This window comes from Nannobrachium achirus (assembly GCF_963921795.1).
Source record: "Nannobrachium achirus genome assembly, chromosome: 6".
NCBI lineage: Eukaryota > Metazoa > Chordata > Actinopteri > Myctophiformes > Myctophidae > Nannobrachium > Nannobrachium achirus.
Genome location: NC_137815.1, coordinates 47,649,985 through 47,676,606, shown reverse-complemented (window position 1 = coordinate 47,676,606; position 26,622 = coordinate 47,649,985). Strand labels below are relative to the sequence as shown.

The window sequence follows — 26,622 nt, the reverse complement described above, 5'->3', positions numbered from 1 at the left end:
TTGCGCCATCATACTTTTATTCAAATGTTTACAGACATTATCAATGTAAAGAAACCTAATAATGCAGACCAAAAATACACCAAAATACTGCATCTGTTGTCTGTCTATAAATATTGTTAGCCCTTCTATCAGTCAAATCACCTACAGAATAAATACATATCTCATATCCTATTATTATAGAGGGTATGCGTCATATGCCACTAAGGATCAGCACCTGACAGACTGAGTGGCAAAACATAAAGCTCCACATCATTGACACCTACTGACTCCTCATGACTCCTACTGACTCCTGACGACTCCTACTGACTCAGTTTTTTATGGAAGCAAAAACCTGACGTATTTAAAATGAAATGGCAAATGCGAAAACGAAATTGAAATAAAATAATTGCTTTTTAATGTTCAGGAAATGGACGCATTTTTGGAGACAAAAATGAATGTAAAATGCAATGGTGTTTACATTTTCCATATACAGGAGCTCATTCTATGACTAAATTAAAATTATAAATAAAAGATCATTTGAATTTTAATTTTGAAAAAATGACAGCTAATTTGTTGACAATATTAAAATGAAAATGCAATTTTGAAAATGAAAATGAAATACATAAATGCTTTTTAATCTTCAGACAATGAAAGCATTTCTTTAGACAAAAATGAATGTATAATGCAATAGCATTTCCAATTAATGTACAGTTGTGCTTATTCTATGACAGAATTAAATGTATATAAAAGGTCATTTGATTTACCATTTTCAAAAAATGCCACGCTAAATAATAGACAATATTAAAATGAAAAGGCTGTTTGGAAAATGTAATTTAAATAAGGGTAATGCTTTTTATTTTTAAGCTAATAGATGCATCTTTTGAGACACAAACGAATGTATAATTCAATAGCATTTACATTTCATCTCCATGTGTGCTCAATCTATGACAGATTGTAAAAGCAAACGCAAACCACATTGCTATTTCATTTTCAAATTGTAGCCGCTCATAACCTGACAGAATTCAAATGGTCCTTTGGCTAAAGTGATGGCGCAGGAAAGTGACGTCACAGGAGTAATCCTTCAACGCTGCCTGCTTATAACCTTGACATACCCAACCGTACAGTAGGTGGCGCATGACGCGCGTGACTGCACTCACTCACTGACAGACAGACACTCACCCAGTGGAGATCCAATGGTCATAGTAGAAGGATCTGATCTGATACATTGCAAGTAAGAATCAAACATTTTTCCACATCATGTGATTTAATTTATCCCTGCCCAGCTCAACAACTATGGAATATCAACTTGGCAGAGCAGTGGTGTAAAGTAACTAAGTACATTTACTTAAGTACTGTACTTAAGTACAGTTATGAGGTATTTGTACTTAACTTGAGTATTTCCAGTTTTCAATACTTTTACTTCTACTCCACTTCATCTCGGTTCCAAATATTGTACTTTTACTCCACTACATTTATTTGAAAACTTTAGTTACTAGTTACTTTGCAGATATACATCATTATATTATAAAACATAGCCTACATAAATGCACTTTAGCCCTATTCTATGATCTACAAGCTCACAAAGCGTCGCGATGCGACGCGTTGTGAGCTTGTAGATCGGCTTTTTTCAAACATTTTGTACTTTTACTTTTGCTACTTTAAGTACATTTTAATGCCAAATAATCAAATACTTTCATACTTTTACTCAAGTACATATTGAATTCCAGACTTTTATAACGGAGTACATCTACATTGCAGTATTGATACTTTTACTTAAGTACAAGATGTGAGTAGGCTACTTTTTCCACCAATGAGGCAGAGCAGTTAACCCCATTTTGCGCGGGGGGGGGGGGGGGGGGGGTCGCGGCGTCGTTGTCGCGGGGGGGGAGGGGGGGGGGGGGGGGGAGAGCGTTGTGAGCTTGAGTGAAGCTCGGCCAGTCCTGCACGTGTGTACACTGTCTGCCACCTTTTTCTTTTTTTTACACTGTCTCTGTCTGCCACCTACTGTGTTGAAGGTTTACTCCTATGACGTCACTTTCCTGCGCCATCACTTTAGCCAAACGACCATTTGAATTCTGTCATGTTTTCAGCAGCTACAATTGGAAAATGAAATCGCAAATGGGATTTGCATTTGCTTTTACAATCTGTCATAGAATGAGCACACATGGATATGAAATGTAAATGCTATTGAATTATACATTCATTTGTGTCTCAAAAGATGCATCTATTAGCTTAAAAATAAAAAGCATTACCCTTATTTAAATTACATTTTCAAAGTAGCTTTTTCATTTTAATATTGTCAATTATTTAGCGTGGACTTTATTGAAAATGTTAAATCAAATGACCTTTTATTAAATGGAAATGCTATTGCATTTTACATTCATTTTTGTCTCAAAGAATGCTTTCATTGTCTGAAGATTAAAAAGCATTTCTCTATTTCATTTTCATTTTCAAAATTGCATTTTCATTTTAATATTGTCAACAAATTAGCGGTAATCTTTTTAAAATTAAAATTGAAATGATCTTTTATTTATAATTATAATTTAGTCATAGAATGAGCACCTGTACATGGAAAATGTAAACACCATTGCATTTTACATTCATTTTTGTCTCAAAAAATGCGTGCATTTCCTGAAAATTAAAAAGCAATTCTGTTATTTCAATTTCATTTTCGCATTTGCCATTTCGTTTTAATTACGTCAGGTTTATGCTTCCATAGTTTTTTGCCACTCAGTAGGCGTTCCCGCATAACTTCCGGGTACAATGATGTCATGTGCATACCCTTTATTATAATTATTATTATATTATTATTATTATTCGTGGTGTTGCTAGTGCAACCATTTTGTTTACATTTGAATCTCTGAATCTAGGACAGACAACAGCGTGCACAAGTGAGTGTTTGTGCACGGTGCACACGCGCATTAGAAGGCTGGCATTACGCAGATAAGAAGGCAGACCTTTGGACTCAAGGGTGTGGTTATGGATTCAAAACGTGCATAGCTGTGTGTGCAGCATATTTTCCACAGTGTGTGTTTTAGTGCGCTACACTATGTTCATTTTTTTTTCGCTGAATGAGGTGTACTTTTTCACCACACAGTAGAGTTAATTCATGAACTTAAAAAAAGCCTTACAGGTGGTCACTTGATAAGTAAGAGGTAAGACAAAGTTTATGGGCTTAATGTATTCCAATTCCAGTTCGAGTTGATTTATTAGCATTGACTGTTCAATTCAGTGCATAGCAATCATCCATATCCCGGCATGATTCGAACATTAACAGACAATAGTTTAATATACAATATATTTTAGGAATTATGTTATGTCAAGGAGATGAGTACTGTCATTGTTCTTGTCACTGTCCCCCAGGCTATGGCATACAATACACTGAATACCTGGAACAGCAATACGTCCCACCCTTCTCTTCCTTCTCTCCACTCCAGGCAGGGTTTTCCATCATTATGTATTCAATTCAAACATGCATTTTTAATGAGTAACATGTAGTTTGTCACAATGTCAGAGAAAGTACACCTATTAGACAATGTCAACCTGCACCACAGGCAATGAATGGCTGTAACCCCCCACTCAACCCCAGCCTTTCACCGATTTTCCTAATGCAGTCACATGATTATTCATTCATTCCTGTCAGTCATCTTCAACTAACCAGCAGGCCTAAGTAATAGTCATTACTGCCTCTTTATATATTCATGAAGTCTTTGTCTGGGTGATTGGATCAATTATTGATGTGTTGTATTGTCTGGTTTGTATGCAGTTTGGTCTAATGAAGTTCTCAGGAAAATGGTTGCTTATCAATTAATTGTTAATCGTTGCATCCCGCATTTTGACACAAAATTAAGAGAAGAACAGGCAATTAACACAATGTGAATAACATTGTATTTTTTTACTTCATCTCCTCTCAGCTTTGTTGGACAGGACCGGGCAGTGGATAGTCATACACATTATGACAGAGGCCTTGGGCCAGATTTGAACCCATGATATCATGAGACAAACTGAGCCGCTAAGGTACCCTGAGGCTGAGAATGTGTAATGCAAGGGATACCGTTGCTAATGATGTCTGGGAACCAAAAGAACATCCCAACAAAAATACAAAATGTGATCAGTAAGATGCTTCAGTTAGATGTTTTAACCAGTACTCGTACTGCAGGTTGCAGGTAAATAAACCCCCCCACCACCCCATCCCTCTGTCCTTGTCGTGGCAGCTCCTATGCTAATTGGATGTTCTCATTGCATTTTAATGTGTATCATTTCAATGACATCATTGTCCATTTACATGATGGAGAATGAATACACAATGGATAGTGGGGGCAAGGAGGGGATCTGCTGGCAGGTTATTATTATGGCGGTTTAATTGTTTCACTTCATTCTCTGGCATTGGCTGACTGAGTCCAGGATAATTTAGCTTTTGCTTAATGAGCAAGCACCCTATTACCAAATGTGGCTAAATAAGTCGAGAACATTACCCATCTCTTCCTCTTAGCAAACATAAAACAATTTGGACACACACACGCACGCACGCACGCACGCACGCACGCACGCACGCACGCACACACACACACACACACACACACACTAATAGACATATTTTGACAGACAAGACAGGACAGTTTGTGTTTGAATCATCTTGGCATGATGTGGAGAGACACATGATGTGGAGAGACGTGTGTTGACTGCATGTTTTTATGCAGCTTTATGTAGCTTAAGGGATTTGATGGTTCATATTGTTTAGTTTGGCACAGAGCATGACCTATTCAGAATGTGAACACAGATCTTGAATGAAAACATGTTTTGTGAATCATGACTGAGGTCACTCATCAAAACGCCTTTCTTGCTACTCATGCCAGGAAGCATGTTACCCCCCGGCTCCACTGGGCGCGTCGCGTCAACGTCAACGTTGGGAACGCTCCCGTTTTAATCAATGAAGGGTGCTCCACTGCCGACGCCAACGTCGGACGCTCAAATTCGGCCCGGTTCATTTTTTGACGCCAGCACGACGCCGTCATTTTGGTGGAGCCCTAGCCTTAGACTGACTTGAGTAGTGATGCCTGCCAATCAGAAAATGTACCAAACCGCGGTTACATACATACTGTACATCAGGGGTTTTTCAAACAAAAATATTATCAGATTATTCTGAGGCACCCCTGGACTGGCATCACGGCACCCTAGGGTGCCATGGCACCCACTTTGGGAAGCCCTGCTGTACATAATAACCATACATACGGTAATTAGGCCTGCTGTTCTTTTACATTGCCAGTAGAAAAAACAGGACCAGCTGCCTTATCTTTCAAACCTGCCGGGACATAACCTGAGGCTGTATGTCCTGGAGGCCCTTTTAACATCTCTTTTTTAAATGTACTCAGGCCATGTCTGACGTTAACCAATGGCCTAAGTCAACACCGATTCTACTTCTAGTTTGGAGGCACCGTTGATCGATACTCATTTGGCATTTTCTTCCTCACCCATATTACCCATAAGCACTCACTTAGGCGCATCAATCGGACCGGGAGTCGCTCTCCATTCCGACATGTCGCCACTACGAAATTGACTTCTTATTGTCGGAGTGGCGACACTCCCATAGGGGTTAAGTTTAGGGTTGGGGTTAGAGATGGGGTTAGTGTCGGAATGGAGACATGTCGGAAAGGAGACATGTCGGAGTGGTGGGGTGTAACCGAACCGGACCAAAGCACTGAAGTTGACTGGCAGTCAATGACTGTCTGCTATTTATATATTATTTTACATGTTAAAAGATGGGGTTATATCAAGGATTGGGTGATTAAGAAAAGGTTTTGTCTGTATCAGAAATGACTTTGGACGGGTGGAAAATGTTAAACTTGCAGAGTGACTACTTTACCTGGGTTACATCTTCTGAAAGTTGTACTTGAATGTTGACATGAAATATGAATGTTTAGTGTTTCATTAGCATGATCGTGACCACAGTGCACACTGCAGCATGGCTACAGCTAGTTGTTGCCGCACACACGTTGAAACTAACTCTACGATAAAGATGCCAAGGATTAGACAGTGATGTCACTGTTATGCAACACGGAAGTAGCATAGACGTGGTACGCCATTTATTAGGCTCAAAGCTCTTTATAAACCACGGTGACATCACTGATGAATCCTTGGTATCTTCATTCAAACAAGTCAACTTTTCACAGCTGTTTGGAAAGTCCTGGTGAAGCAAGGTTATAGATTCACGGCTGCCTTCTCGCTAACTGGTGGTAGAGACCCTCTGGTCCAGAGCATGCACTGTGTGTTTAAGGCTTAATTTATATTATACTAGTTAGACGCCACAGGGCGACAAGCGACCTTGCCCTTAAGGGCCACCACAGTTATTTGGACATCAGGGATGTCCATATATGGGCATAAAAGGGATTTGTTCCCCTGGCATCACAGGGATCTCCATATCTCCATATATGAGCATAAAAGGGATTTGTTCCCCCTGGTATCACAGGGATCTCTCTAACCGGGCATCATCAATATTTATGACATCAGGGAACTCCATATATGGGCATAAAAGCCAAAGGGATTTTGTTAGTGTGACATCACAGTGAAGCCAGAGCGTGATGTCATTCATTATATTACTATAATGAATTATTATGCTTAATTTATAGCTCACGATGCAATGCATCGTCATTTTGTACATTAGACGTTTTTTTTCATGTGCAAAAATGGCATGCAAAAGTATAAATCAGGCAGGCCAACAGCAGACAAGAGTTTATGTGCCTTAATAAGCCTTAAGAAGCCATTCTTTAGATAATGTTATTTAGCTAACCAAGCTAACAGTAAACATCCGTGGATATGAGTCATATGACCGTTAACTGAACTCAAATTTGCCTAGCTAGAACCGCTACCCTCACTCCATCGTCATCAGAAAAGGGTTAAATCAAGACAATTGATGAGGACCGAGAGAACAATGCTTTCCATAGAAGGGGAAGAAAGAGATTGCAGCAATATAGGGGATAGGGTATTAACCCAATCTAGGCTAACACTGTCCCCCGGGCCACCGGATTCCCCATCAACCACCTCGCACCACTCCACACTAGAGAGGGAATTAGCTGCTACTAGCCACTGTTTGTAAGATTTGCATTTGTGTGTGCGTGTGCGTGTGTGTGTGTGCCTATGTGCACATGTTCCGCTTCTCTGGGGTCTCCATGACACACTAAATAGTGGAAAATGGAGGTCAGGCTTTGATGTGTGCTTCCATGATATGTGGTGAAGTGGTGGAATGTGACACGCTGGCTACGCACGCACATACACACACACAGGAATTCTTATGCACATTAACATATCACTGTCCACTTGATTCCATTGAGCTCCAACATTGGACAGTGGAAGCCCTTTAGAAAACCTGTTAATATCTCAACATACAGTAATCTTCTAATTGTGGCATCTCACCGCACAGATAAGTGGTATGGAATCTTTACCATACTGCCTGCACTTAAAACAGTGGAAAGCAGTGGCTATTTTGGATGGGCTAGTCAACAAGGTGGTCAATACTCTGGTCCCTGGATTTCTATACTAGCAAAGTGACATGGGAGGGATGTATTCTAAACGTACCCTGTAACTAACTACCGGTAGGTAGGTGCTTTTCAGTGCTTGTGTTTGATGGAACACACAAGCTCAGCCTGGTCAGCCAAAAAGTGATGGCTGTGTAAATGTTCTCTTTCCCATTGAGAGAACTAGCTGCTATCAGGCTCCTCATCGCAGGACTCATAAACTTTATATCCTGGATAGTTGCTGCTAATAGCTCTGTCCCTGCTCAATATCCGCTGACTCATGCTCTTTCCCTCAGGGAACAGAGCTAGAATCAAGGCTTGTCCGATTGGCGAATGGATCTTGGCGAATGGATATCACTGATTGGTCTTTCCTATACCGATATTAAGGAGGTTTTAACTAACTTACTATCGGAACTAAGATGTTATACAAACTTACAAAGGTCTCCATAAAGCTTCATTCCCACCGGACGCGATAAAGATAACGATATGTCTGCGCTCACATCAATTATGACGGCTTTATCGTTGTGGTGTGGACGCTGCCATCCACTTCAATTGAAAACGATATTTTTTATCGTTATCGCGCCCAGTGGGAAAGGGCCTTTATAACATTTAGAAGTGTTTCTGGTGGAGAGGCATATCACAATTGAAAATCACTGAATGGACTTTCCATTATTTATACACGCACTGTATATCTTATAAATGTGACGTCAAAGAACTTCTTTGCTGCTGCTTCATGTTGGCTGTTGTACTTGTACTTGCTGTTGTATCAGAAGTACAACTAACGAGGGGTGGAGATATGTACAAACCAGTCTTTTCCATGGACAACCTGTATGTCCGTTCTTCATATGCCTTCTAACCAAAACGTTGCTCTACCCTCCATAGTAGTAGAGCAGTTAATGTTATGGATATGATTCGACTTGTGATTTTGAAGACAAGATAATGTTAATGGAACATTGCCGTGATGCTGCCTCACCAAGCACAGACAGACTTTTAAATGGGAGCCATTGTTGAATAGAGGAGACGTTGTTATTAAATCGATCGTTTTAATGTTTCACCTTTGGCATCTGGGTAAAGCCCATAATATTCCCAAATACAAGAGGATATGTTTTTTCTTTGACACTTAGGCCAGTCATCCATGCTGGCATTGATTTCACTGGTGTGCTCTGTGCTGTGACGCAACTCCCCTTATGTTGTAAAAACGGATGCTCATTTATAATAATGGTATTTTATTAAGCTCTATTAAACTAAACTCAATTAAACTATGAAATCTCTGTCTCTGCAAACCAAGTCCACTCTCTCTTTACCATGAGGAAGCCTGTACTGTAGCCTATCTACTAGTGACCATTAACATATTTCAAGATTTAATTATAAAATGTTGGACATTTTTGGATTGAAAGCATATAAAAGAGAGGCAAAATGCAAAGCACTGAAATGTGGGATAATTCTTAAAAAAAAAAAAAAAAAAAAACACAGCTAAAAAGGGAAAACGATATTCAAAATGGACTGCTGTGGTTGTTTTGCCTCCTAATTAGATAACCCAACAATCAAGCAATCATTAGGTTACTGTACCATTATAAGTTCCTTTGCACAGCAGTGTGCAGAAGCACAGTAAACACCCAGAGGGGGAGATAAAAGCTTAGGCCTTATAAAGAAACCTCTGTGGAGAAATAAACTGATCAACAATCACTTTGGTCTGTTTTACCAAGATGGGCGGTAATTGATCTTAACACAGTTTTGAGTTTAAAAAAAAAAACAACAGACCCCCTTGCTCCCAGAGCTAACCTGAAATAACTTTAAACTCATGATTTGTCTTGTGCTTGGATGGAGCCCCAGGAGATGTCAGAACCAGTTCTATGTCCATATCACATGACTGTCTTGTCTTCTCCCCTAATAGTATCAGCTCCTAAAAAGCCTCTTTTATGTGTGTTTCTCCTGCAGTGTGCGTGGAAGAGAAGTGGAGTGGACCAGCAGATCATGTTTGAAGCCCAGCTCCTGTGGTAACTGACTAGAACATGCACTTCCTGGTCAGGAGTTCACCTCACACGTTCGACTCCTACACCTGCCGACGCTGAGAGCTACAATACCCACACATTCTGCACACAAGCAAGAGGAGTGGACTCTGCTGTGACTGTAACCTTTTTATCAGTTTTTACACCACCGGTTCCATTGTTTACATCTGTTTGGTGGGCCAGACGTGATTTTGAGTTTTCAAAAGATCTTGCACTAAGAACTCTAATAAAAAAAAAACGACCACAAAACAAGCAAACACACAAAAAAAAACCAATATGGCCAACAACATGGCAGACCATCCACCAGGAAACTCAGTTGCCGAGGGCAACCATGAGGGGGATTTTGGTATCACCACGGAAGACCTGAGGGACTTGATGGAGTTGAGGAGCGGCGAGGCTGTGGCCAAGATAGCAGAAACCTACGGAGATGTGCATGGCATCTGCCGCCGGCTCAAGACATCGCCTATAGAAGGTACGTCATGCGCTCACGCACATCGTCACTGTCGGGCAGAAACCTTGTATCTCCCAAGTTTCAAATTTTGATGTTTTTTTCCCCCGTAAAGTAAAGCCCTGCTTCATCATACAAGACTGTCGCACAAAACTAGTGAAAATAGCAGATCTACAAGCACACAACAGCGTTTGTGCGAGGTGGTGTGTGCTTGTAGATCGTCTATTTTCACTATTTTAAATCATTTTTTAAAATGGTAGATACAAAACGAATGTTTTTGGACATACAAGGTTTCCAGTTTCCACCCGACAACAACGACATGCTACATTGTTACACATCACATCTAGAGTGCAACTCAATTTTCGTACTGATTACTCTATTTTTTTTGATTGTTTTAAACTTCAAGGAGGACATATACATTTATTATTATTATCATAAACCAATGGCTGAGTCACAATACTTGAGGTCAGTATGGTTATTCTTCAAATGGTCACTCAAATACTCGCTTATGCATTCTCCCATAAGCGAGTATTCTTGCTCCCATTATCGAATAACCAGGGTTAAGTAAGTAAACTATAGTTATTTTTCAAATGGTCAATCAAATACTTGCTTATGGGAGAACGCATAAGCGAATATTTCTCGCTCACAATTACAGAATAACAAGTACTACGTAACCTATAGTTATATTTCACACATTAGTCTGTAGCAATTATAACTACATTATACATTGGGTGCAGTACACTACACTACATCAGAGTCCAAGTCCTTATTGGCATCCAGACACTCAAACCTATTTTTATTTTTACACTGTGCTCATTGTGTCTCTTTATAATCCAGATATAGGCTTGATCATATTTCAAAATGTTCTTTTACATAATGGAATCAAACAGCTGCTATCTTTGAATTACTGTGTGACTGCCTTTCAAAATGGTAAAACAAAAAGCAATGACTAACTGTGCCTCTGTCATGTTATGAATTATGCTTTCTTTGAGTGACTATTTATTTAAAAATATTCCTCAATTTTTATGTTGATCCTGCATTCTATTTTCAGCCCCGCTAGTGGTTACATTCTAAAGGATGGCAATCCTGGTCAGTCTGAACACTAGACCAGATATCTCAAAATCTAGGCCACTAGGAAGATGCACCATAGTTTTGGTAATACTAGCCTTTCCTCCAAGCCCCCAGAACACTGGAAGAACAGTGAAACTGCTCTAAAGGACACAGTGGCGCAGTCGGTAGTGCTGTCGCCGTACAGCTAGAAGGTCCCGGGTTCGACTCCCACTGGGGACACTGGGGGCGTGTTCTCTCGCATGCCCATATCCTAGTTGGGGTGATCGGAAATCGGGTCAGATCACGTCATTTTCAAAAGATAGGAATTGGGGGGAAAATCTGGGATTGAAGGGATCCCTGGCTAATACGACAAATATGCCTTAATACATTATAATTGTCCTCTATAACTACAATGTAAAATGAAAAACACCTTAAATATTTTATTTCTTCTAGAAATAGCTAATCTTTCACTCAATAGGGGAAATGCCTGTCGCAAGTTGATGATGTCATAAATGTCGTGTGATCTATCCCTATGGAATTTATGGCATGCAGGTGCAAATAAAAACAAACGTAATACTTCCTATGGTTAATGTGAGCATCAAATCAATATTTCAAATGTGTTTGTGTTTTTTTTTCACACATGACATTTATGACATCATCAACTTGCGACAGGCATTTCCCCTATTGAGTGAAAGATTCGTTATTTCTAGAAGAAATAAAATATTTAAGGTGTTTTTAATTTTACATTGTAGTTATAGAGGACAGTTATAGTGTATTAAGGCATATTTGTCTTATTAGCCAGGGATCCTTTAAAAATAATAATAATAATTTTAATTTAACAATAGAGTTAGGTCTGCACTGATTTCACTTCTATGCATGATGTACAGGCTTCACAATCATCCACTTGCTTGTTCTCTCTTGTGTCTCTGTGACTGCGTCGGTCCATCCATGCTGTGTGTGTGTGTGTGTGTGTGTGTGTGTGTGTGTGTGTGTGTGTGTGTGTGTGTGTGTGTGTGTGTGTGTGTGTGTGTGTGTGTGTGTGTGTGTGTGTGTGTGTGTGTGTGTGTGTGTGTGTGTGTGTGTGTGTGTGTGCCTGCGTGCATGCATGCGATAGCTCACTTTATCAGACTGCTGGCAACATCACCTTGTTCAAAAAAGAATGATCCCAGCAAACAAGTCCAAAGTAATCCATGAGAGTAGACTTGCTTGTCGATGTAAGCATAACATTTTACATCCCTTTAAAACTGTAAATTCCACCAGAGCTAGCCATAGAGCTAGCCTACATCTAGTGTTGTTACCACTTGCCAGGTTCTGTTAACTTGCGAGAGAAACAAGCAAACTGGTCTATAAAACAAGCTGCACTCTAGCCAGTGTTGCCAAATCTGTTTATTATAAGCAACTTTCGGATAGTATTTCTGTAAAGTATATTGTAACAATTGGGGATCTCTTTTTTAAATATATATTGCTGAAATATCGGATAAGGAAAAATCGGAATCGAATCGGGAGCAAAAAATATGTGATCAGGATCAGGATCGGTAGCAAAAAAATGTTATCGGGACATCCCTAGTTGATAACGTTAAAATAAAAAATAACAATGAAGCTGCTGTCGCCTGGTGATGATCAAAAGTGGGATTGCAAGATTTCTGCATTTGTGCCTGTTCGGTGCTCAAGTCTTCCTCATTTAAGCATCAAAATGTGGAGGGTACTTCCGGGAGGGTGTGCTGCTGGGTGAGCAACTTTATTGAAATGAAGTGGGGGCAGGGCCACCTGTTTTCTAGATCTATTCCAAAAATCATAAATTATTTAAAACACACACATTTCATTCATTAACAATAATAACCAGTAAGACTCCCTAATCGGGAGATAAGCGACCGTCAGGTCGCAGCGTGATTTTAGGGCAAAATGTGTAGGAGCAGTGTCCAAAAATGTGGTTGAAAAAAATCGGCCTGATGGTGGCGCTGAGTGTAGACATAGTGTGTACCGATTTGTGTGATTTTAGGGCAAAATCTGTAGGAGCAGTGTCCAAAAATGTGTTTGAAAAAATCGGCCTGAAGGTGGCGCTATATGGGACAGATCCATGTTGATGAGATGAGTGTAGACATACTGTGTAGCGATTTGCGTGATTTTAGGGCAAAAATTGTAGGAGCAGTAGGGTTGGACACGGTAACCGCCGTACCGCCGTACCGCGGTAAACCGAGGTCTACCGCGGTGTCAGTGTGCTTACCGCGGTAAAAAAAGACAAAAAAAAAAGTCTATTTTTTATTGGAAAACCAGCGAGTTTTAAAACAGGGGAGAAGCGAGGACCGCATGCGCTCCATGCCGCTCTGCTCTCGGCCGTGTACCACAGTTTGGAAGCCACATACGTCACTCTCACTCTCAGAGACACAGACAGTCAGACCTACACAGGGCAGCCTGCGTAGAGGAGTACAGAGCAGCGTAAACTTTCTTTGTAATCCACACGACACAAGGATGTTAATACATACCTTGTGTTGTGGCATATCTTTTTTTATTCATACGGATTACTGGCGGAGCGCGGGCCGCGTGGACTAAAAATGAAACTGTTTTACTTTTTCCACTCCGTCGCACGTTGTGCCCGGCGGCGCGTCGGAGATTTTATAACCTTTTCTGTCAAGTCTTGTAACTAAAACCTGTATATAGCAGCACTCAATCACTGCGATTTGAGAGTTGAGACGTGACGTGAGTTTACAGAATCACTGTACACGATCTGACTACCCGTCCTCTTCTGGTTTGTTCACACAGCTGTTTGTGTCTGAAAAGCTAAGTAGCTAGCCTACGTTACTATGGTAACCCGACAGTGCAGATCTAAAAGCTCAGAACGCGTCGCGGATGCGATGTGTTGTGAGCTTGTAGATCTGCTCCTTTCAAAGCCATACCCGCTGTGCTGTACGGAGAAGTATAACTCGGGCAGTCAGGCTGTGGAGACTCGAGAGGCGACTTTTGGGAAGATGATTTCAATATTTTGGCTTATCGCCGAACCTTAATTAATAGATACGGGGGTGCGGTAATTACCGCAGTACCGGCGGTAAATGGGAAGACGGTAATCGCGGTAACAAAATGTCGATACCGCCCCAGGCCTAAGGAGCAGTGTCCAAAAATGTGTTTTAAAAAATCGGCCTGAAGGTGGCGCTATATGGGACATATCCATGTTGATGACATGAGTGTAGACATACTGTGTACCCATTTGAGTGATTTTAGGGCAAAAACTGTAGGAGCAGTGTCCAAAAATGTGTTTTGCAAGAATCCGCCACATGGTGGCGCTAGAAGAGGGCCATGTCAGAAATGAGGGGTGGGTTCTCCGTGCCGCCGAGGCGGACGAATAGGTACCGGCCCCGGCTCTCCCGGTCGCTCCTAGCCCGAGTTACGGCATTTTATGTGCGCTGCAGTGGCAGGGGGTCCTCCACTGGGGGCGCCACCACTTTTGCATCCGTTCTGGAGCACCAGGAGTCAGTGGTCCCCGGGAATTCCCCGTGAGCAGCCCCGTTGGGGTCGTCATTTGGTCATTTTTGCACATTTGGTAATTTTTTACATCTGGGGGTCCCTGGAGCTCCGGGGGTCCTTGGAGGTTGTAGTTTGGCAGGCAAGGAGTGTGTGTGCAAAATCTGGCATGGATCGGGGCAACGGTTGCGGAGATATGAGCAGGGCAAAAGTGTGACATGTGACGTGTGACAGACAGACTGACGGACGGACTGACTGACGGACGGACGGACTCACAGTTTGTGGAGGTTTTACGTTTTTATATTTATATAGCGCCTTTAAAAAACCCAAGGTTTAAATACAAAAAAATAAACAAACTATTTGCCAAATGCCCAAGTGAACAAGTGTCTCAGTGCAGAGTCCAATGTTGGCGTCTGGGGAGAGAGTGGGGAGAGAGTTCCAGAGGGCTGGGGCTTCCACACTGAAAGCTCTATGGCCAAGGGTCCGCTTATTGCCAAGCTACAATGCCAAACTGTTAGGACACTCGGCTTAACAATGATACCAACTTTGAAAAGAATTATACACAAATCCCACCAGAAACCTACAACAATCTTTTATTTTATAAGGATCAGTTCAATTCAATTCAAAGGAGCTTTATTGGCTTGAGAAAACATGTTTACATTGCCAAAGAAAGTGTCATAATCTAATGTTCAATGTTAATTCCGTTCAATCTGTCATTATGAAACATACGTGTATACTGTATTTTTTATTAATATTTTACTATGGTATTAGGTCTGCATGTTGCAACAGTAAATAGGCCACTCATAATATGCTCCCTTTAGTGGCCTCGATCATTAGCACGGGTGGGGCTATAGCTAATGAGTTTGACACCATTTATTTACCAGACTCTGAACAGAACGTGTCATCATCATCATGAGCCCCAGGACACACACACACACACACACACACACACACACACACACACACACACACACACACACACACACACACACACACACACTGGACAAAAACCTTTTGGACGGCAATTTTATGAATGCCTTTTTTAAGCCCAACCCTGAAGCCGGAAATGGCAGATCTACATGCTCACAACACGTCGCACTGTGATGCCTTGTGAGCTTGTAACTCTACACCAACACCTAAACCCAACTTCTGAAGTCTCTTAATCCCAATGTTTTCCTAATTGTAAGCCTAAATCTAAATATTTTAAAACAATGATATCTCTCGTCTCTATCACTTGTGAGGACCAGGAACATGCTCCTCAGGACTCAGAATGTCCATTTCTCAAATTCTACTACGTACACACTACACATGCTTACCTGCACACCTGCACACACTTTCTCTCATACAGAATGCAATGCAAACCATGGTTATACGGCTAGGTTGAGTGGGCAGAAAATGGCTGAAATCCATACATTTTACCTCCTTTTATGTCTTCCTTTCTGACTTTTATTTCACATTTCTCCTCCCACCTCACCTGCGCTCGTGGAGCTCTCTCTGTCTCTCTCTTTCTCTCTCTCTCTCTCCCTCCCTCCCTCCCCCCCACCACCATTGTGTAGCCTAGTCACCAGTCCATTCCAGGATTGAAATGAGTTCCAGCCCCTTCCCCTAATGGCTCCATAGATCATTGCTCGATTCCATTTAGTAATCAAAGGACAGCTGTAGATGCATCCTCCACATGAGAAATTACTTCATGTTAATGAAGGGAAGCATAATTATGTTTTCAGTGGGGGCGGATGGGAGGGGATAATAGAAAAAAAAATAAACACATATTTTTCAAGTGCACCTGAAAAGGTTCCTTTTTTCTGTTGCCCAAACATTCATTAATCCCACATTGAGCTGTTGTTGATGTCAGAAATTGAAGAATTCCATCCTGGTAAACATATCCAAACTCCTATCCACCTGTTTCCGCGAGAATTTACTGTAGCATTATTTGCGGGACACTTCCGGTTAACAGCAGTCATACAAGCTCACGTCGCGTTGCAGATGCAACCGTTGTGAGCTTGTAGATCACTTGCGGGTGCGGCGCCGGAAGCTGCCTGCACATTCTGCGCAATGCACGATGGGATGTTGGAAAGTTGTGGATAAACAAATACAACATATGGATGTAATCAATATATTGTAACCTTTTTCTGTAGAGATGCTCTAAAGAAAAAAAGGAATATAAAATTTGAGGGGGAAAAAAACATTACTGGTTTTGAATGCTAATCATTTACAAAGCAAATATTGTACCTGAAGTAATGTCACTGTCAACAGTGTCTATTTAGTAGCTTCCTCAACTTGTAATGCACTGTAGCTTCCTCCATTTGTAATGTTGTCACTGTGCAATTCCATTCTGCTACTGGATTCTGAACCTGTCTTGAGGGCTCAAGTAAAAAGTGTCGTTCAGACATGCCTTTTGCTCCTGAGAAACCTCTCCAATACAAGATCAGTTCTATCTACACCAAATCTCCATGGAGTTGTTAATGCCCTCATTTCATTTAGTTTAGAATACTATAATGCCCGCTATTTCTCAGTAATGGCTCCATACTCTGCCTGCAGTTGGTACAGAATGCACTAGCTACTTAGCTGAGTTAAAACTCTATGTACTTGTCCATAGCCCGAGCGAGGTGCTCTGATTCGGCTCTACCAGTTGTTCCTAAGTCTAGGTTCGTGACCAAGGGTGCTAGAGCCTTCGTCATCAGTGCCCCTAGACCCTGGAACAGCCCGTCTCTTTCAAAAATCAACAACAAAAGCCTTTTTAATCCCCTAATGGCAGCAGTTTGGCGTATCTGACCTTGTTGATGTTTTTTGATTGCATTGTTGCTGTCTTGTTAAATCTTTGTCACGACCATGGCCTCTGCCCTGTATGTCCTGACCTTGTCACGTAAAACCTGTCCTGCATTTCTTTCATTCTGCTGCTGTTCACCCGCTCCTCTCTCTGTGCGGCCTTGATTGAGGGCCTGCGGTGTAGAGTTCAGTTAATCGGCTATATGCACACTTTGCACAGCAGCCATTTTGGAGGGAAGTTGGGTCTCTTCTCGTTCTCACTTCCTTCACAGGTGTTAAACTAATTAAGGCTCTGTTCCATTCTGGTCAAAATAGCCTGGGATCGGTACCATTTTCGGGTTTCTGATCCTGTCCGGAGCGGAAACAGCCTACTGTACTGTATTTTTTTATTTCTGCCTCTTGGCCAGGTCACACTCGAAAAAGAGATCATGTCTCAATGTGTTTTTATCTGGTTAAATAAAGGTTAAATAAAAAAATAAAAAAATGTACGTCATGTTGTAGTCATCAAAGAACTACCCTTTGGCCTGAAAGATCAAACCGGAAACGGTTTTAACCAAAAGCAATTATCCACGTTCAAGGGCATAATTTCAGGGCCTACCTAATAAACCCCTGATGCAGCATAGTTTTGCTTATTTTGGAAAAAAGTTTGTTTGGTATATCCATCTTTTAGTCCAACTCTTAGCGACTGGCAATTCTACACTTCTCGAGCATTAAAGGACAACTTTAGTTTTTTACAACGAGGGTTCATATTTTAGATTGTAATTAAATAATATAAAAGATGAGTGTTAAAATTATTTCATTTACTTCTTTCTATTGTTTTAGAGATTCTTATTTCAGTGTTTGGGGGCATGCGTACAAGTGGCTAAATATGTCATTTTACACAGAATAAGCCCATTCCCAAGATACAACACAACCTTTCATGGTTGGATGTGACTTATTGGGGCTAGAAGTGTTACTGGAAATAGCAATAAAGAAATTGCTGGCTTATTGTGTCTAAAAAGACATATTTAGCCACTTGTACGCATGCCCCCATGCGTACGCATGCCCCACATTTTAGCACGGTAAACGCAATAAAACAACGAAGCAAATGAAAAAATTTTAACACTCACTTTTTCTTTTCTCTAATTACAATCTAAAAAATGAACCCTTGTTGTAAAAAAACAAAGTTGTCCTTTAAATAGGGATTGGGGAAACAAACAGGGGGATCAAAAACAAAGCAACGCTGCTGCTTCTTCTGCCCGTTTCCAGTTTAGGCAACGCCTAGACTGGATCACACGGCCAGTTTAAAACGAATACCAGGCTTTCCTCCGAGGTGGAAAGACTGGTGATGTGAGGTTAGGTCAAAAGACTGGTGATGTGAAAGACTGGTGATGTGAGGTTAGGTCAAACAGAGCCAGGGTGCTGATAGTGTGCATGTTGGCTCACTGTAAAACACTCTGCTACATCAGTGGGTCTCAAAGTGTGGTCCAAGAACCCTCATGGTTTCTTGGGGTTCCAAATGACCCCTTATCGTAGGGCAGGAGAGAGGCACCATGAACAACACTTTTTCTAAACCTGTTTTTAGGACCCTTATGGTGTCTAGTTATGATTTATTCTTGTTGCCGTGGTCAACTAATGTCCCATGGGGTTCATTTTTAATGATTTTTTGCACCTACCCATTCACTACTAGGCCTAACCTATAGTTAGGCCTAAATCAGAAATTAGCCTACAAAAACAATTATGCTGCAAATATGTACTGTAAGCCCCTCCCATACACTAAAATGTGTTCCCGGCCTGAATGGGTTAATATACAGAAGAAGAAAAAAAGACCCCCAAAGTAGCATGTGAGGGGTCTAACTAGGTTTTTTTTTGTTCATGATTCTGAATCCATTGCAAGCATTTGTTTTACTCACAAAAAAGAAGATATTTTTTTCTTGGGCTAAAAATGGGGCCGATTTTCTCCCAAGGAATGTTTTTCGTGCAAAACAAATACTTGCAATGGATTCAGAATCATGAAAAAACCCTGGTTAGACCCCTCACATGCTACTTAAATACTTAATACTTAAAAATCTTCCCTGTATAGTAAGTGAATGGGTATGTGCAAGAAATCATAAAAAAATCACCCCAATGGGACATTAGTTGACCACGGCAAGAAATCATAACTAGACACCATAAGGGTTTTGAAAAAGTGTCTTTCGGGTGCTGGTGGAGCCTCTCTCCTGCCCTACTATTAGGGTGTGTAACTCTGAGAGGGTACAAATATTGTACCCGTAAGGGTCCATTTGGTTCCTTTTGTCATTTATGGGGGTCCTTGAAATAAACGTGGGTGTGATTCTTTTTTTTTTTATTGTGGGGGGTGGGGAGGGGGTCCGCTGATCCGACAACTTCCCACTTGGTGCATCGCGCCCCCTCGGGTCCTCGCTGATAACAAGACAGAAACCTCACAGAAAATAACCTTTAAAAGACAAACAGAGGCAGACGCGCATGCACACAGTCAACCATGCATCGCGCTGTGCCGTTTGCCAGCTGTGTCTGTTCCAGCTGAATGGCTGCACTGCTCAGCGACACGTTGTTTAGCCCAGCATCCACTCACCCTGCTTAATGTTTACTAATCAACCAGTCCACTGCCTTCTCTGTCTTTCTCTGTCTCTCTCTCTCTCTATGGAGGACAAATATCGATTGTCCTCTTTGTTTTATACAATGAGGTATATTCCAGTCCCCACTCCTGCCTCCTGGCAGGCATGATTATCAAGCATGAAATGGAGGAGCAAGTGTGCCATAATACCACTCCTGTGTGGAAAATGAACCTTGGATATGAGCTGTCTTGGTCTCATTTGAAACTAATGTGTTTTTGGTGCTTCCACCTGCTGCTGTATGCTGTGTAGGTTGATGTATGCAGAAATGTGGAGGCCAATAACTACAAAGTATAAGGTGGCATGAAAGTGTATTTGGGCTACTCGTCTCAATGCAGGGACGCTGCACTGAAAGGTTTTGATTGATTCATTGAATATTTTATTAGACAAAAATGAAGAACAGTACAAGTATAGTTAAAAAAAACAAAAACAAAAAAAAATAGTACAGTACAAGTACAGCTAAACACCCTGCCTAAAAGGAACACCACAAATAAGCCCTTTACGGTCTTGTTTATGTTTTAGGTTCTTGGTAATCAATTCAAGTAAACTTCAAAAAAGAAGAAATGCTTGTTATTTTCTTTACATTATACTGTAGTGAAAGGCAAGCTAGAGAGAAGGGATTACAGTATGTGCAAGAGGGATTATGATCCTCCTCAGAATAAGTCTTAATCGTTAGGGCAGCTATAGTATGATCAAACAAGGAACTTTCAGACAGTGTCCCAATGGTCATCCAGGCCCTTATCAAAGTCTTTTAATAGGCAGGCTGCCCGTTCCATGTAGAGAAGGAACACCCCAGTCCCCAGTGCAGATCTTGGTGGTAGTAGCAAATATTCAAACGAGAACTTTGAAGGCCGAAGTGGAGAAGGGTTCCATGTGAACAGCAGTTGAACATGGGTCAGTCGGTAATAAGGGATAGGTAATTAGGGATATTAATTTTAACCAGTGATTTGAAAAGCTGGACAGTCTCAAAGATAGATAGATAGATGCTTTATTTGTCCTTGCGGAAATTCTTTTTGCACCAAGCAGTCATCAGGATACAAAATCACAACACACATAATACACAAGCACAATACATGAATGACTTGATACAATTGTGCCAGATCTTAGTGTTTAGACGAGCTCAACCCCAACCTCCAAATTCTATTCCATTGAGAAACATTCAAAGATATATTGAGGTCATTCGCCGAAGCCAGCTCGACGGAAGAATACTGCAACTAAAAAAAATACATTCACAGTTACTATTACATGTACTATTCTGTGAATATAGACTGTTGCCGTCAGGCAGGAGGTATGAAACCTGTATAACCTGTATAAGTACAATAGGTACAAGCATTCATTTGTCCCAATGTCAATATCTCTCCTCAATGAAACCCTTGTAGAGGGCAGACGGAGGCCCAGGAGGTTCTAGTGTTTTTTATTTTATTATGTGGAATATGGCTGTATAGGTATCTGTCACTTAGTGTTGTTCTGTATGTATTGTATTGTACTGTACTTTTGTATTCTTTGTATGCTGCTGCTGGATGTCCATGTGTCCAAGACACATTTCTCCTTAGGGAGACTGAATAAATGAACCTTAAACCTTGAACGGTTGTGCTAGAAATGATTCAATCCCCTCTGAAAATAAGGTTCATTGGTATAGCCACTGTTCTACTTTTAACATGCGAACTATGCTCAAAACTGTACTTTTAGGAACATTCGGTGCCTTTGCAATTGTTTTATATCCTTTTCCTTTTTTAACTAATTTGTGTTTATTTTTGATTAAAATGATATGGTACCAGGGTTGAAGTTACAGTAACAGGGTTGAATAGCCCCATTACTTTTAATCAGATTATTGTTAGTATGACAAATACATGCTCAAGACCACAGAATTATTATGTTATTTCAATCACTTTTAATAACATAAATATTATTTGAATAACTTTTAATGTTACACGTAAGGATAGTTGGTAGACAATCAAGCAATTAATGTTCCTAAAAGTACGGATTTGAGGATACCGGTAGTTAATAAGTTCAAAGTTTAAGGAACAGTGGCTACACTAATAAACCAAATTTTCAGAGGGGGTTGAATAATTTCGAGCACAACCGTAACTACGTATACATTTTGAGACCACACCCTTTGACAAGGTTGCCCTCTCAAAAATCTCATCCCACTCTTGAGCATAAGGCAGACACGGTGATGGCTCCCTCTTTATTATTTCCGATATACTGTAGCAGACAATAGTTGCATAGTTATTAAAAACAAAAGAATACGAAAGGCCAAAGCAAACAGATTTTTAAGTGGCTGAAATGGTATTATTCTATCACAAATGATCTGTCCCACTCTGTTGTAAATGACATGCCTCTGCCAAGTTTATTGCTTGCAAGTGTGTCCTCCAGCTGAAAGGATGGAGTTACACAATATGGGACACGATAGAAGAGAGAGCCCCTTGATGCTGAATCTTCCACGCAGCTGCTTTACGACAGAGCATAAGATCCTAATAATTCTTAAAACTTTAAGTTTAATAAATGGAACGATAAAATTCATTTTCAAAAGTTCTGCTCTGGAGGATGCCAGGGCCATTAACTCCGATTTTTCTTAATTGGCGATGGCTGTATAATGTTGATTACGAAATACTCTCCATTCATTTGTCTTACAAATGAAAGGGGTGCCCATGGGATCCGACTTTAAATGTGTGAAAGTGGAAAAAGAAAAAGGCATATAAATGAATACAATTAATAACTGGGTATGGGGGATGCTGGCTTTTGCTAAATATCACCAGCATACATATTCAATTTAAAATGTAATGGAAGCTCACTCAGTGTAGGTTATCATTACAAGAGCAGAATGCACATTCTAATGGTTCTAGAGCGACAACGAAGAGCGGAGGGTCCCTGGTTAAATGAACCGTTGCCCAGTTTTGTGCATGCACTTCTTCATGTTATATTCGGCATATCTCCTCTGCTCAAAAGTCTTAACCCCTTCCTTGCCATAGCCCGGGTAAAAAAAAAAAAAAGAGAAGAATATGCCCTAAAAAAAAGTGCTTCCGGAAGCGGTATGGAAATGCATTTCTGGTAGGCAGAACATAACAGATTATCGGTTTCCTGTTTTTTTTTGCTTACTGTGTAAACACAGCTGCAGCTAACTAAAAAACGGTCGCATGGATTTCCAAGTGGATTTCTTTGTTTGAAAGCTGCGAACGTCGTGCACACACGTGGTGCATGATCCGTATACGATGGTATGATCCATAAAACGATTTCGATTTATGGCAGCGAATGTATAGGCCTATACTAAGCAGTGGCTGCCCAAAACATTTTTGAGCGGTGGTAACACTGTCTCTTATATGTGGCCGTGTGTGTGGGTATGCGTGTCTGTATGTAGCCTGAGTCTGTATGTAGCCTGCAATACCTTTGCTGACCACACATGTTAAGGGAGGGGTGCTGTTGTTCAGGCCAGGCGCACGCACGCACGCACGCACGCACGCACGCACACACACACACACACACACACACACGCAGCCTCCACCGCTCAGTTCACACAAGTGTGATTTTTAATGGCTGCTCTGATAAATGGCTTGCTTGTCTCCACCACAGTACAAGTACAGTACCTGTAGAAAGCTGGGACAAGGAGGCTGGTCAGCTTTTTGATTTAGTCTTAATGGGCTATATATGTGCACAGTTTATCTCTGGGGCTGGCTGGTTGCTTGGTTGGACTAGTTAGTATGTAGTATAGGATCTGGTCAAAGACGGTATACAGCGGGTATTGCATCACAAGCCACAGTACCTTCTTTCAGCAGCACACGCCTGAAGTTGATACGATGGCTTATTAGCTTCTGTTTCCCTTGTTGTCTACTTTCTGCTTTAAAGTCTGGATCTACTTTGTAGTCTGGGATAGCTCAATGGTAGAGCACTCCACCGTGTCTCTCCTGTTCTGTGTTGCCTGATCCTGTGGTTTTCTGACTTCTTGTGCTCAAGACACATAAGGACTAGTCAAAAGCTCAAGGCAGATCTACAGTCTATTCATATCCATGCAAAATAGCCCCTTATCGAAATAGATTTATTTATTTTATATTTACTAATGCCAGCCTACAAGCTTTGCAGATTTTTGTTTTATATTCACGGCTGTGATTTTCCTGTGTGTGAGAGTTTTTAATAATTCAATTCAACAACAATACTGTCATTTCACCTTCCATGCGTATAGCACGTTGACATGAAAACATTTTACTCTCACGCTGCAGTAGAAACACGATGATGTAAGACAACAGACAACAAAGTGCTGCGGTGCAGTGTTGAGTCGCTACGAAGTACTGTACTCTGCACGGGAGTAAACTATCAATAATTGAATTGGTTTGGAAAATGAAATTCAACTATTGTGAGTTTACAGTAGTATAACGTGGGGGAGGGCGCATCATGGTCTGGCATGCTTTTAGAAGCTTTTAGAAAGGTTTTACTTTCAGCTCTCATTGCGTGATGATGCTATAGACTGAAGTTACCTCTCAATGTTTGCACGCACGCACGGCCGCACGCATTAACATTCTCTTATGCCCTGTGCACACTAGCATAGTAGCATGGATATGCAAATTGCACATTTTCCTCTACGTTTAGGCCTCTCATCCACAGGCAAACAGTGTTTTTGTAATGAGCATGTGCCTAGATATAATAATGCAATAATAATTTTAAAGTTTACCATTTGCTTGCTCTTGTCAGTGTTTGCACTATATATATCAACGTACATAGAGCAACAAGGTTTGACGTAATTTACACATCCTACCTGGTTCACGCCCCCCCCCCCCATTCTGAATTCCCATAGACCTTTTACATATTGCGTCATATAAGAACTGTGTTCCAAACATCAACAATCAAATGATCTCCGTGGTTTGACTCATATTGATATGAAGAATCAACTGATGGTGAGAAAACGCTAATGTTACTGTCGCCGAATTAGTTACATTTTCGCTAGAAACAGACTGTATCAAATATTAGTGACTTTCATAAACCATACAGAGCCACCTTCCTGACAATATCGAGGAGACCGTTTGTTTATTTTTGGACCGCAATGCTTATATCAGACGATTTTAAGATGACTAAATGTTATTCTCCATAGAGAAATTACTTCCGTGAACCGGGGGATGAGCGAGTGACGTCATGACTTTGTTACTATAAATAATATTACCATTTTAGTCATAGTACCCAGCAGTACTGTACATTCGAGTCTTATCCGAAAAACCTATTTTAATATTCATCTTGCTCTTTCAATCTAAAATTGACCAAACAAATTGTGTCCTGGTGGCACAGTCATTTAAAATCAGGAATCAATTAAATTCAATTATTATTTTTTATTTTCTTTACTTTTTTCTCCTTTCCCCTATAGGACACGTCACACTCAATTTGCCTTGGAAACACCTTGCGACGTACATCCCCTCACTAGGTGCCATCTTTTAATTAGATCACCCCATGACACCTTTCTACGTGGGAGCGTTTCTAATTAGCACGAAATGCATCATTCTGAAACAAAAAAGCAGAGCTCTGTACACTGCACACTCCCCAAGCTGAGGGCTTTGCAACATGACTTCACAGCTGTGGGCTTGGAACGTGCACGCGTCCGCAACATTGTGTGTATTGTCATGCTCATCTTTATCCAAACGTACAACACCAACATGCTATGTCTGTGCAACCTAGGGACTCTCTGCATATGGCGGTTTCTCTGCCGTACCTTTTTAATGCTTGGTCAAATATGTCAGCAGCATGCGCGGCTACGCCACCGACATGAGCTGGCTACGCCACCAACAGATGCTGCTGAGATTCCACTATTGTAATAGATGCTGTAGTGTAGAGAAACTTAAATTAATTGCAGAGGAGAAATTGGGCAGTCAACAGGAATGCTGTAGGAGGATGTAGAACAACAATAGGAGGAAAAACGTTTTAACAACAGGATAATTAGCCTACAAAAAAATGGAAATGGAATGGATAAGATTACAAAACTGGGAAAGGTGTACAAAAGAATTGCTGTGTGCCACTTGAGTTCATTGCCGTTTCCATGTGCTTGCTTACTGTGTGAGTGTGTGCACAAACAGAATGTGTATATAATTTATATTCTATGAACATTCTATTTCCACTATGGAATGATTTTGCTGTGTGTGTGTGTGTGTGTGTGTGTGTGTGTGTGTGTGTGTGCGTGTGCGTGTGCGTGTGCGTGTGCGTGTGCGTGTGCGCGCGTGTGTGTGTGTGTGTGTGTGTGCGCGCGTGCATTGTCATCCCAGTTTGCTACATATGTTCATGCATTTTTTAGCACTGCCAGGAGAAATTCTCCAGAGGGAAAGGAAAGGGGTCTCATCACAGCTATCAAACAAGAAGCTGTTTCAGTGCTTGTTCCGGGTAAAAGGACAAAACACATTTTTAGTGCTTTTAGGGAAGGAGCAGTAAGTATGCCGAGTGTGTGGTTGAAAGCAGTCTGGGAAAGTTAAAGAACGGCGTTAGTATACTGTAGATGCTCTGGCACAGGAAAAGGACGCTTAAAGAAAGGCATTAGAAAGAGAGAGAGAGAGAGAGAGCTTGAGAGAACATGAGACAGTAAGAGGCAGACAGGGACATATGAAGAGAAAGAAAGGGAGTGTTGCCCTATGTGTCCTCAGGCCAGTTCCCTGCTGTCACCCATGTGTTCATTTCAACCACAAGGCACACAGAAACAGAGGGAGAGAGTGAAGCATCATGGGAAGGCGAGCCTGTTAGCAAACAGATTGGTCCTCGTTAACCACTTTCAACCTGGCAGCCCTATTTTTACAATTAGATGTACCCCTTGAGTGTTTGTAGATTGG

The 26,622-nt window shown here is 41.1% G+C and overlaps 1 protein-coding gene across 1 annotated transcript in view; it reads left to right on the top strand.

Annotated features, from left to right (window-relative positions):
• atp2b4 (ATPase plasma membrane Ca2+ transporting 4) overlaps nucleotides 1–26,622 on the top strand; it is a 144,005-nt gene that overhangs the window by 40,493 nt on the left and 76,890 nt on the right. Inside the window, exon 2 of the mRNA XM_080728761.1 lies at nucleotides 9,429–9,971. Within this exon, the coding sequence (XP_080584887.1) occupies nucleotides 9,776–9,971 (196 nt within the window). The 5' untranslated portion in view covers nucleotides 9,429–9,775. The remainder of the gene's footprint in view (nucleotides 1–9,428; nucleotides 9,972–26,622) is intronic.